Below are 13,274 nucleotides of genomic sequence, written 5' to 3' on the forward strand. Positions count from 1 at the left end.
ATTAGCTGACAGATTAAACAGACAATATTAGACAGGTCTTGTTGCAAATTAACCAACTGGAGTATAGCCCTGAAAATGCTTTTTTAATTTTTCTTGTTAAAGAAGGCTGCAGGTGTATCTCCAGGAGAGCAAGTACAACATTTTTTTTAAAACCTGCTGAATTTTCAGTCTAAGAAAGCAAAAAAAAAAAAAAAAAACTTCTGTTCATGTGTTGTAATATTGTTTTGCAGATGCCTGCGGGCATAATATCCAGGACTTAAAGTGAAATACTGTGTGCTCAGTGTTTGTAGCCTTGCAAGTAACTACTTTCTGCCTTTGGAAGGACTGCTGACAGTGTATTTTCTTTTGAAAGGCAACAATGTAAGCTGAGTAAGATGGATGTTTTAGTTTCAAGGGCAGCTTCAGTCCAGAAGTAGTAAGATACACACAGAATATATAGTAGCTGAAGCTCTCTAATGGACAAAAGTATGCAGTCTCTTTTACTGACCAGTCTTATGTTTCAGGTGGTTTTTCTTGAACTTGTTAGCAGTACTCTGTGCAGGAACAAAAATTTTCTGAAATAATATTATTGTGTGCTTTTGTGGTTTTTCCAGATGCACAGCGAGATGGCACATGTTGGACGTGATGTTCAGCACCCTCAAAGACATCCACCCATGGGTCCCCCACCACATCACCCCATGCAGGTAGCGCACCCCCCAAGTCCTCACTCCATGCCTCCATCACCCTCCAGAATCCCATTTGGCCCACGACAGGGCTCTATACCTGGGAGCGCTACAATCCCCAGGGACCGACTGTCTAACCCCCCGGCCCGCTCCATCTCTCCCTGTCCCAGCGCTATCCTGGAGAGACGGGACGTCAAGCCAGATGAGAACATGGGTGGCAAGAGCCACAGTCTAACCAGGGCTAATGAGGGGTTGTATGTAGATCCATACCTGCTCCAAGAGGGACGAATCAGCATGGCTACAGCTCATGGGCCACACCCTAACCCTGGGCTTGATGGTCCAGAGCATGGCATTGGGGGCTTTCACCGTGCCTCCATCCGCTCCACAAGCTCTTATGGAGGACCCAGCCCCACAGACACTATAGATCACCCTTCCCTGTTCAGGCAGAAGTCCAGAAACAGCCAGCTACCTACTTTGGGTTCTAAGACTCCTCCTCCTTCCCCTCACCGAATGACTGAGGTACGGATGATTGACATCCATAGTGGGCCTCCTCATGGCGTGCCACCTCATGGTGTTCCCATAGAGAGAAGCTCACCTGTGCGCCAGTCCTTCAGGAAAGAAGAGGTTACAGGGATTAAGCCCAGGAACAGCATGGGGTCACCTGTGATTTCAGACCCCCAAGGTCACTCTCAGGGACCCATCCCTGCTCCTACTGAACATCATACACGGTAAGTTCGGGGCATAAACTTGGCATTGGGCCGGTGGGATTGTTAAAATCAGGTTTACAATATTGCATGGGAGCATGGACTAATTCTGCATCCCAGTTTCACTCTAACCATTAGCTACTGAGTTTCTGTGCCTGGTCCTGATGCTGTTTCATCATCCATGACTGAAGGCAAGAATATAACCTTTCTTCTCACTGTCTTTCAGCTTCAAGATCGACAAATTAAGTTCAGCAGACTAGTGCACATGTTTACTTATCCATTCGGTTTGTGTGCTCAAGTAGTTTTCGCTCATATAACCATTATTTTCACAGTCAGTGTTCAAATTCTGGAGAGTGTGTGGACTCAGACATAAATAGCTACCACCAGTGAAACACGATAGTACCTGAAAGCTCCATTAACCCACGGTATATTTTTCTGTTACTCAACAACAGTCACTCCGCAGGGTTTACTCAGTTTGGAATTATGCGGCAGATTTTTTTGTACCTGATTAAATTTTTCTGCTCTGACTGAGAGCACATAAAAACAGAAGAAGGGCAAGAGGGATGCTTGCCACTTAGCTGAGAAAACAAGGCTTTACTTAAAGGGAGTCTGCAAGGCCTATGTAGGTACCTGGAAAGAAAAATAACAATGAAAACGAAAATATTGACCAGGAGTAAGTATTTGAAATACCCCCCAATCAGTCAAACAGATCAGGCAGGACCACCTGGGAGGCACAAACTCCCAATTAGAAATGATTTGGGAATATTTGAAAAGTGAATCTGTAAGTAGTGCACTTCACTTTGAAAATAAACATAGTTTCACTCAGTTCCCTGTAGCTTTCATAGACTGTGTTTATGTGTAGTAAGTTTGATACTGAGGTTCTGCATTGTTGTGATCACAGGGACCTTGTGTCCGTCTATTGTCTGTAAGCAGCTGCAACCGCGGTCCACCCTATGTCCTCAACATGCCCCATATCCTTCCTCAAGATGAATGATTACATCTGAACACAAAAGTTGCTCTCTTTTCCAGCCTCTTGGCTTACCAAAGAATCTCATTGTAAAGGTTCCTTGTTCCCCTCTTGGCGTTTTTTGCTTTCTGAGGGCAGTAAAATTTTCAGATGGTCTTTTCACTCTCTCCACTTGCGAATCACTTTTGTTTTTTTATTTAAAAACTATAAGACTTCACTCTCAGTGTCAATCCAAATGGCTCCTTTTTTGTCGTTCATCATGTTCATCTCATTTGGATTTGGGGACAATCAAATGTGTAGTGCTTTTGGGTATTTTCTTTTCTTTTTTAAATATACTTAGCACAAATTTTAATTTTTCTCTCCTTTTCCAAGTGGAAGATTCATCATATAGATAGACAAATCTCCATTATTCTCCCCCAATAGTCCCCAATAGTTTTAATGTTATATTTTCTTGTTTCCTCTTCTCTCAGAAGAGTGGAGAGATAACGTTCAGTGTTCATCATGGTGTTTATTGTAGCACACTGTCATTTATGCAAATCATTGCATATATATTTACAAATGTCCTATTCCATTGTAAAATTTATTATAAACATGTACAAAAAATACATTTTTGATATGAGTAATCAACTTAGGAGTTTCATGGTGATATATTTAAGTTAAAATGCAACCAGTGTCCTCTCTTCTTTATATTTTCTGACAAAGCTACTTTTATACTTAAAATGGTGCATTTTAAGTTTAAGTAACTATTTTGAATATAAATCTACCTTTCAGTTAGGAGGTCATTTTAACCGCAAATTGCATTTATTTTTATCATTAAATACCCAAATGTATGCCAGATTATACCACATGTTGCCTAGATGCACAGATACCCACAGGAGTGTGTTATACAGTAGAAAAAATACTTAAGATTTGAGGGTTGGATTCTTAAAATGTGCTTTTAAAAACCTCTCTCACCTGTGTCTGACAAAAACTAGAGCCCTGTAGATCAAAAACTTTCCTACTTGACATTTTAACCCCTAAACGTTCCAGATAATTTAGATTAAACATTTTAAATGTGACTCATCTTCTCTGAAGGCGGCCTCTGATTAATATTTTCCCCATGGCTCAAATGTTTGAGATTTCCTCGTCATATTAATTAAACTTTCACAGGAAAAAAGGAACGAAACATTTTAAATAGAAACATATGGAATTGCCTCATTTGGAAATAAATGTATTTATTTTAATCCCTCACTATTTACTGAGACAGAAATGCATAGTAACTGAAAACTGCCCTATGTCACTCTCTCAAGAAATAACAAAAAAAGAAAATTTGTCTTCAGGTAATTACAGAACATAAGTTATCCTGTGAACAGCCCTCTTGTTTTCATACTGAGCTGATATTTACGATAGCAGCAGCCATGATATCAGCAGTTTTCTAATGTTTCTGCAGAGAGCGAATGAAGGCTATGGAGCAACAGATTGCCAGCTTGACAGGTCTTGTTCAGCATGCACTTTTAAAGGGCCCAAACACTAGTGTCACCAAGGAGCCTCAAAGGTAAGCAATCACAGCACAGGACAGGGTGAGGCATCCAGGCAAACTAAGCTTCAAATGAAAAACTGAGTGATTCAGTCAATGCAGGGAATATAAAGTATCCCCTCTGTAATGGTTAATATAGCATCTGGTGAAGAGGATGTTGGCTTATCTGTGAACTGATATTGAAGTCATTTCCACAAAGATGGCCACTGTGTGTTGGCTTGGCTGCATTTCAACTCTTTGCATTTGAACCTTCTCTGTTGAGCCCTTATGTTAACGTTTACTTGACTGCGTATGTAAAGTGTCTGCGACTGCTTTGAATTGGTACGTTTCTGTGCAATAACGACAAAGCTTGATAACATCATTAACATCATTAACTGCTCTGATTTGTCAGTCTTTCTTATCATACTTTCTTCATTTGTTTGTACTGACTAAAAATTAACCTGTAAGCCTCTAGTGCCTCAAAATGACCCAAATCCTGTTCTAATGAGTTTCTCTCAATGCAGCGAGAGACCGCAGAAGACTTCATCTCCGGCCCACAGTGCACCTATTTCAAGTGAGTATTGCTGTAGTTGCTCTGTTGCTTTTTTTGTACTCTTTTTTTTGAGTCCTAATGCCATAATGTCTTGTGCAGACAAGACCACACAATAGTGTCAGGCCACAGGCTGCAATGAGCCGAGCCAAAGGGAGGAAAAACAAAGTCAGGCTTCTTAGCGTGACATTGGTTAATATTTCCTTACAATCTTGTCCTCAGTACATAGTTTCATAGGAGTTAAGAGACAAGAGCCAGCAGAGTTTACCCAAGCCCCGCAAAGCACTACTTAAAACAAGATGCTGTTACTTCTCAAAGCCTGCCAAGATGATTCAGCGATCCAGTCTCTGCGCTGTAGCTGTCTGGATTTGATGAAAAGATCTGTAACCTTCGTCGCCAGTGGCAGAGCAAAAACACAACACTATTTACATTTCTTGAAAGCTAATCCCATGTATCATGACACTTTTCATATGTAGCATTAGAGAGATTTACTTGTCATGTTGTGATTGAGTGAGAATTCAAAACATCTGAAAGGTTACAGGCAATTCTTTGTTCTCAGTAGTCTGCCCCTATGTCTAACACAAGGAACTGTGGCACTTTTTTGTTTCTTTTTTCTTTGTAACCCCTGAAATGCTTCACTACACAGTATGCACTTCTTTTGATGGACGTTGAATCCCAAACGCCCAAACACATCAGCAGTTTACGTCTTAACCTGTATTTCAGGTCTGGGCAGCTGTACGTAAGATAGTGTGAATAGGTTTTTGGGATTACAGACACAAAGGTTTGTTCTCTTATTACCCCACAGTCTGTGTCTTCTGTTGAAAGATCTCTAATGTTAAAGGACAAAGCAAATACTGGCATCTGGTAGTGCAAAATTGTTTCTATTTTAGGTGTCTGTTTATTGAATCAAGCACGTTTTCATTAGTGTAGCTCACATGATTGAAAAATTTAATTTAGAAAATCCAAAACATACATGGAGGCAGTCACCATGTGTAATTCAAGGACCTTGGAACAACTTTATTAGTGAATAATGTTGCTAAGAAAAGTATTCATAGCTTGAGCTGTATATTTTCCAGGGTAATGGAAAAGCTTTTCTCTTGAAAGACATGTTTCTGTAAACAAATTTGTAAATTTTCACTTCTGTCAGCATATCAGATTAAAATTGGTCCACCTTTATTCTGTTTGTGTAAATCTAAGATACCAGTTTATCACAAAATCTAGAAAATACCTGAGCTAAAACAAGAGAAGAAGACAACTTTGTGTGAAGTCTTCGAATTAACCTCCTTTCATCAGCTGATATTAACTGGCTGCCATGAGAAGCCAGTAGTCTGTCCTAAAGGTTCCTAAAGGTCCCTAAAGTCACGCATGTTGGAGTTTGAATAAAATGATTGTTGTTGTCAGCCATTTACAGCCTTTCATCCAAACATCAAATATTAGCTCCATTGGTTTCCATGGTTTCAGCCTCCTCTCCATCTCATGAAACACTCCTGAGAGACATTTCAAAGCTGGAGGGAATATATTGTGCAGGAAAATATAAACAACAAGAGTTTAAACTAGGGCTGGGCACATTAACGCGTTATTTTTGCGTTAACTAATGAATTCATTATCACCGACAATTATTCTCCCATTAACGCAGTTTTTATTATTAATCATTTTTATTGTAAATGTCTGTTGCTCACTGGCTTTTATTTTGAAAAGGTCCATCGTGGGCGAGCCGCGTATGTTGCTTACTGCTGTTGCGCTCACAGGAAACAGTCAGAAAAGAAAAGAATGGTGGAAGAAACAGGCTAAACAAACATGGAGAAGATTACGGAACTTTTACATGGCCATTTTCATTTCAAAGTTCTTCCAGACGGTGCAGTCGGCAGAGCCAAAGTTATTTGTAAGCACGGCAACGTGGAATTGTCACCGGACTACTTCAATCATATGACTGTACAGTTCTAATAAAAGTGCGTTATATGCTACTTTTGAATTCATTATTAGATTTTGCGTTTAACAATGCGATTAATCAGAATTAATCACAGGAAATCATGTGATTAACACAATTAAATTATTTTATATTTGCTCAGCCCTAGTTTAAACTTGGATTTATTTAGTTAGATTTATGTTTAACCAGGAAAAGGGTGTTTGAAGGCGTGTAATCAAACAAATAATGTGCAAAGGCAAGTCAGACTGAGATTGGGATATAGCAACTCAGTTTTGTCCTTCAAAGAGGGGATGTGTCTTTTTGTTTTTATTGACTTCATTGTCCTGTAATTTTAACTGTGATTTCTCCTCAGTTTAACAATAAGAGTCAGTAAGTACAGCATTGTTTTCAAAGTTATGTAAACCTTATTTTTTTTCGTGCCCCAGGTGGTTCCCCTGTCTTGGCTCCCAAAAGCAGTGCAACCTCATCAGACAAGAGTTCAGTTCCTCTCAAAGTGAACCTCCTGCAGTTCAGGAAGAATGTTTCTGACCTCAGGATGCAACTCCATCAGATGAGACAGCAGCAGGCAAGACCTCTTTGTCCTTTTAATTGAATTAGAGTAATGTAGTGCCTGTTCAGACGTCCACCTGTGTGCAAGCATGTGTGCATCTGTATACTTTGTGTGCTCTGTGTGCAGGTTTGCTAGTCTCTTGGGTCCTCTTACATGTCATTTTTACTGTCCATCCCCTGCAGCTCCAAAATCAGGAGGTGTTACGTGTGCAGCTGAAGCGAGCAGAGCAGGAAATAAGTATCAAACTTGCAGAAGTCATGCGGCGTCTGGAGGACCCTGTCCAGAAGCAGAGAGTTCTGGTTGAAGAGGACAGGCACAAGTATCTGGGCATGGAAGAGCAAGTTCTCACACAGCTCAGGTGAGATTGCTTGAAATCCACTTATTCACATCTTTAAGTTTGAGCCTATCGCAGCTGGACAAAAGGGAGGGTACACGCTGGACAGGTCACCAGCCCATCACAGTGTCAGCACAGAGAAAAACTGCCATACACAGGAAAACTCACTACAAAGTCAGTTAAGGAGACAGCAGTCAACCTAACATGCACATTTTTTGACGATGGGAGGAAGCCCTAGAACACAGAGATAATTCACACGTAGACGTGTGAACATGCAGACTCCACACAGGAAGGCCCCAGTCTAGGTTTGAACAGGTGTATGAAGATGATTATGCTTCAATGCTCAAAATTATCTCAAATAATTGCAATTGTGACAGGCCCTAAGCACTAAGCATGAAAACACTGATCTGAAGAAGAGATGATGCAGTACATGGGGTCTTGCCCCTTTCACAGCTTAAAAAAAAAGAGCAATTATTTGAATAACTATGAGATAAAAGATTAAAGAAATAAGATTAAAGATAAAATTCTTCACTTTAAACATTTAACACTTCCTTGTAGTATGTTTAGAGAAATGTAGAGTTTAAATGCATTATAGTTAGTTTGCATTCCTTTCTTTTATTTACATTTTACACACAATCTGAAAACTAGCTTGGAAATAAGGTTGTACATACATTTACTTTACTTTTACAATTACTTTGTTTTATTTAGTCTAAAATGGATACATATACAAGTTGGTTGTCCTTGCACCAAAGCTTTTTACAAGCTTTAGCGTTGAGAGTAGACACACCCGTGTCACTCTGGTTAATGTTCTTCCATCAGAAGGAAAACCCCCAAAGGTTTTATCTTCATTAACTCACCTGAGCTACTCAATCCTAAACTCTTTGACAAGCCAACACCCTCCAAATTAGAGCCCGCAGGTTTATACAGGCAAGCAGTGCCTGGGTCTCGGAGGCGGCAGACTAAAACAATAGATCTAACCATGGAGTAATTACTCACTACCCAAATCTTATTTTAATTCACCTCATGTTACAGCAGGGAGACGTAATTGAATCCTTTTTGTTTGAATGTTTCTGAGGCAAGGTCAAACTGTGTTGTTATGCTAGACAGTAGTGAACATATGCTGCAGTAAACACAGTGATAGCAGCTCGTGGATTCTGGGAAGGGAACAGGCAAAACTCAGTGTTTCAGAAGCTAGATTAAGCCTTCTCTTATTCTTGGTATCCAGCCATTTGTGAGTCAGCAAAACACGGCAGCTAGCACTTAAAAAAGGCCTGGTATTTAAGGCTACTAGGCTTTAAGGCCATTGGGAGAATGTGGAACTAAACTAATCCTAACCTTACCATAACATTTTATTAGAAAAATAAGGCATGTAATTAGGAGACTGTTACTATGAATGAACATGAATATTTTAAGAACAGGTTATAACCCAGGAGTTTTAGACAGGATGTTTTGGTAGTGGGCAAATGTTTCCACACAACATTTAACCCGATTAATTCTTACTTACTCTGTAACTTATTTGCAAATCAGTATTCATCTCAACAGCAGAAGTATTTCAAACTGTTCCCAAGTTTCTCAAGGAGCGATTTATATTATATGGACAAAGACCAAGTGCGTGATGGTTTGTCAAGCAACTGCCACCTTATGTATGCCATTTATGCTTTTATGCTCTGACAGAGAAAAAAAATTCTTTTAGTTTTTTTTTTAACCTGGCATCCACATAATACAGAAAGCAAATCGGTTTTCCTTGTCCTCAGCTAGAATTGCCATCGTTCCTTTTACCAGCAGACCTTGGCATAGCTAGCCAACTCACTGTCTCCTTATTCCATTTCCTACTCCCTTTAGGGGACCTCTATAAAAGAGTGTCTCTCAAGGGTACCTGGCCACAATGAAACACCATTTTAGCTCCTCTCATGCAATCCCACACTGCACACAATGTTATCATCCGGCACATTTCCCCTCGGAATAGCCAGCTTTCTTGAGCAGCCTTTTGGGATGACTCTGTGACATGTGTTCTATGGGAGAAGGCGGTGTCTCACAAATACGTCGTCATTCAGTAAGTAAACATTCTTGGTTTTGGGATAAGACCGAATCAAATCTATAAACAGCAACCAAACTAATGTTGGACAGTGAGCTTCATGGTGTTGGGCTTATGAATGTGCTTTAGATGAGATTTACATTTTTCTATTTCATGAATCAAGTCTCTAAGTTTGTTCTCAACTCTGTCAGTTTAATGAGGGATCTTAAAGATAACTGATGGTGCCCTGCCCCCTGGTGTTCATGCACTGTAAATACTCCTAGTAATGATACATACACTGTATACATATATATATATATGTGTGTGTTTATTTAGATATCACAAAGAAGTAAAATACCTCTCTAAACTCTAGATACTTTGTCTTTTTTGTTTTCTCGGCAGCGAGCTGGAGCAGTACGTAGGTTCTCTGCAGAAGGACACAGCAACAACACACAGAGTGGTGACCCTAAAGGATGTGGAGGAGGGAGCCATGACTCTGAGGAAGGTGGGAGAATCTCTTGCAGGGCTCAAAGGTAAGCTGACAAAGCTGTTTCTTTATTTTTTTCCCCTTTTAATTAAAAGATAGACTGATGCAAATTATATTGTTTGAGTGCAGGTAGATTAAAAAGCTAAACTTATGTTGAATGTTGTTCTCCATACAATGTCTACCTGCATGTAGCCACACCCTGTCCAGATATGGTTGGTCAGACTTCAAATGGAAGCAACAAAGCTTTTCTTACTGAAATCTTGTCCTTTATCGATAAACTGAATGTTTATGTACACATATTTTTTTTCAAGATTAAATCAGTTCAAGTTAATGTTGATATGCAAGTGGTCTAAACAAAATTCAATGTATTTTCACCAGCTATACTTACACAGTTAGTTAGACTTTTGCGATTAGAAAATGAAAACATGGCATGGATGAGTTTTTCGCATGTTTTTTATTTGTGTATTTCCTCAGGAGAGTTTCCAGCACTGCAAACCAGAATGAGAGCCGTACTCAGGGTGGAAGTGGAGGCTGTCAAGTTTTTGAAGGAGGAGCCTCATAAATTGGACAGCATGCTGAAACGGGTCAAGAGTCTGACTGACACCCTTAGCAGCCTGAGAAGGTAGGGGGGGGAATGGAGCTAAAGTAAAGATCTGGAGAACAGTTGCTGGAGTATTGGGGCTGAATGTGAGAAAGGGAATTGAAGATGAAATCACAGAGGGCTGTGAAGGGCTCCTCGCTTGACTCTGTGATGCGGGAGATTGTACTGTTTGATTATGCTGGCAAGCCAGCCTTCATCCCATCAAAGAGGTTATTCCATGTAGACAGAAGAATGTGGCATTCAGCTAGATTTTCTTCCATTGCCTTAACTGAACCGATAAGTGAATGAAATTGCTGCTCCTCATTACCATTTTGATATGCCACACATATCACACTCCTTCTTGGCTTTTCTGTTACTCTATGACTTTTTAAGTCAAAAAAACTTTGTATCATAGCCCATGATGCCAATAGTTGATATTATTTCTATTCAACTTGTAATACACTGTTTCCCTATTCTTTGCAGATCTGCTTCTGAGTTAGCTCAAAAAGGACTTGATCCTTCCACTAATGTCTCAGTGAGTAACAACATTGCAACTGCAATAGAAGCCCCCGCAGAGGGTCCCCCAGCATCAGTCCAGTCTGGCTCAACTCCAGCCCCTCCTGAGCCTCAGAACTCCACAATCAGATCAGAGGTGATGCCCTCCTCCCCAGTGGTCATTCATCATGTCCAGAGTTCCCCAGTCCACATGCAACAGTCCCAGCAATCTGCCGCCTTGACAGCTCAGCCCAGTCCTCCGCTCACCCCCAGTCCCACTCACACTACTAGTCCCCACCTGAGCAAGACTCAAGGCCGGGAATCTCCCAAAGGAGCGACCTCAGATCCACCCAGTCCTGCTCGCCTTAAGAAGACTCAAGGGAACCCAGTGAATAATGGCAATGGTACTGCACACCAGGATCTTGTCATAGAGGAGCTCCAGAACAGCAAGGACAAGAGTAAAAACCGAGCCATGTCCATAGAGGTATGTCAGCTGTTTTCCTGTAATTTTCCAAGACAAGCAAAGTTGTGGTTATATTCAGTTTTCTTCACTGCATCCTTTAGATGTCCACTAATTTGACTCACTTGATCTGAATGACATTATTCTTCTGATGTCATCATGTTGAGTCGTAGGCCTTTTATTCATATCCTCAGAGTTTGAGAGCATTTTCTTGATGTTCTATATTCTTTTTCTGAAACTTGTAGGTAGCAGAGAAGGAATGGGAAGTGAGGAGGCAGAACATTGGTCATTATGATGGAAAAGAGTTTGAGAAGATCCTTCAGGAGGCCCAGGTCAACATGTTGAAGGGAATTCCAAGTCTGGAGGTAGATGAGAACCAACCCCTGCTTTCAGCTGCTGTTGTGGAACAAGGAGACAATCACAGCCCTATTGAGTCACCATCAGGTACACACCAGACATGTGTGTAACTAAGACATTAACATGGATTTATTTTACATCCTAACATCTATATGATTTAATTAATTTGTATAACAGAAGAGCCTCAGTCAGGGCCTTACTCGGAGATACCAGCCAAGACGGGGCCTGAGAAACTCCCGAGGCCTTTGATGGAGAAACCAACCAAGCCAGCACTGGAGAAACCCTCCAAGACTGCCATCAAGCCAGCAGCCACTGACAGTTTGACAAAACAGGGATCTGACAGGACAAATAAGTCCCCACCGCCACCTCCTCCAAGGAAAACCTATCCCAGCTCCAGCACAGGCATGACCACAACACGCTCTGGTGAGGTGGTGTACACCACCAGGAAGGAGAGCGTCTCTGCTCAGGTCAGTTTTGTTGAAAGTTGCAGAGTGTAGTGAAGATCTGTGTCAATGTGATCAGTTAGCTTAGCTTTTCGTGAAAGACTTTACAAGATCATCATTTTATTTTGGCTGCCTATTATAATAGAGGTTTATGTGTTTTAATGTTCAAGAAATATATTATTTTTCTCACACTACTCATTGCTGTAGCACATCTTTTCATCATCTGTGAAAGCACCCCTCTCAATAGGCCCTGACCCCTCTCTACTAAATCCTGTTGGTTTATTTAATCACTCTCTTCATAATATGTTAACAAATAATTTTGTTTACATGACTACATGACAGGAGGGTGAGGAGGATGCTCCACCCCCTCCTCTGCAACCCAAGCACAGCAAGGTTCCACAAGAGTCCAAGCCAAAGCCTCCCACACCACCCCCTGTTACTGCCTCTGTTACCAGAGAGGAGGAGGATGAAGGGGACAAGATAATGGCAGAGCTCCAGGTGAGATGCATGTGAACACGCACACACACATGCACATACCGTCAAACTTGTGCTAATCCAATCAATTTATGTGAGGTGTATTGATTTCTGTATCGTGGGAGTTGGTTGCTTATCGCTTCTTCCTGCGGTGGTTGACTTCTTCAGAAGTGGCAAAGTATGGGCACTGACAGAAGGAGCTATCTCCTTGGCTCCTCATTACACCCTGTACAGCTGCAGCTGTGGTGTAAAAACTAAAACTTCCTCCCTCCACAAAATCCTTGTCCCCATGTCCCTCTCACTTGTTTCCACTCTTCAGGTTTTCCAGAAGTGCACAGTTAAGGATGTAGGGGTGAAAAATTTGATAGAACCCACTACTCGAATTGAACCCCAAATCAAAGAACTGAGACCGGGGGCTTTGTTACCCCTCAAAGAGAAAAAGGTAACATATATCCCGCCGTGCAGCTGCCCAGCTAACTGCCTGCCTCTGCAAACCCTTTGAAACGATCAATGGCTGTGTTTTAACACTTCTACAAACCCTGTGCTCTTGCTTTGGCTCGAGAGAAACCTATAGCAGCTGCCCCCACAAAGCTTCTTTCCTTGCTACCCTGTTTTTCCTCCCTCTTTTGATTCTGCTGGATATCACAGCTTGGATTTTTTTTCAGGATTAAGTCTGCATAAAAATGAGCTTTTGAAAAGCCGCTGTGTCTTTGTATGATGTGTTTTACAACTGATTTAACTATCACTTATGTTTTTTGTCCTAATCAATAAAGAC

The 13,274-nt window shown here is 41.0% G+C and overlaps 1 protein-coding gene across 4 annotated transcripts in view; it reads left to right on the forward strand.

Moving 5' to 3' along the window:
- The window catches only part of LOC140284923 (sickle tail protein homolog), a 113,330-nt gene that overhangs the window by 93,965 nt on the left and 6,091 nt on the right, over positions 1 to 13,274 (forward strand). For 3 of the 4 annotated variants that reach the window (XM_072378957.1, XM_072378955.1, XM_072378956.1), the window contains 12 exons: positions 594 to 1,390; positions 3,763 to 3,867; positions 4,353 to 4,402; positions 6,731 to 6,870; positions 7,038 to 7,213; positions 9,606 to 9,736; positions 10,165 to 10,312; positions 10,754 to 11,249; positions 11,471 to 11,669; positions 11,760 to 12,049; positions 12,368 to 12,523; positions 12,819 to 12,941. In XM_072378957.1, the coding sequence (XP_072235058.1) occupies positions 594 to 1,390; positions 3,763 to 3,867; positions 4,353 to 4,402; positions 6,731 to 6,870; positions 7,038 to 7,213; positions 9,606 to 9,736; positions 10,165 to 10,312; positions 10,754 to 11,249; positions 11,471 to 11,669; positions 11,760 to 12,049; positions 12,368 to 12,523; positions 12,819 to 12,941 (2,811 nt within the window). The remainder of the gene's footprint in view (positions 1 to 593; positions 1,391 to 3,762; positions 3,868 to 4,352; positions 4,403 to 6,730; positions 6,871 to 7,037; positions 7,214 to 9,605; positions 9,737 to 10,164; positions 10,313 to 10,753; positions 11,250 to 11,470; positions 11,670 to 11,759; positions 12,050 to 12,367; positions 12,524 to 12,818; positions 12,942 to 13,274) is intronic. The other variant, XM_072378958.1, reaches the window with a different exon arrangement.

Source organism: Leuresthes tenuis, unplaced genomic scaffold, assembly GCF_036924035.1.
Source record: "Leuresthes tenuis unplaced genomic scaffold, fLeuTen1.0.hap1 SCAF_24, whole genome shotgun sequence".
NCBI classification, from domain to species: Eukaryota; Metazoa; Chordata; class Actinopteri; order Atheriniformes; family Atherinopsidae; genus Leuresthes; species Leuresthes tenuis.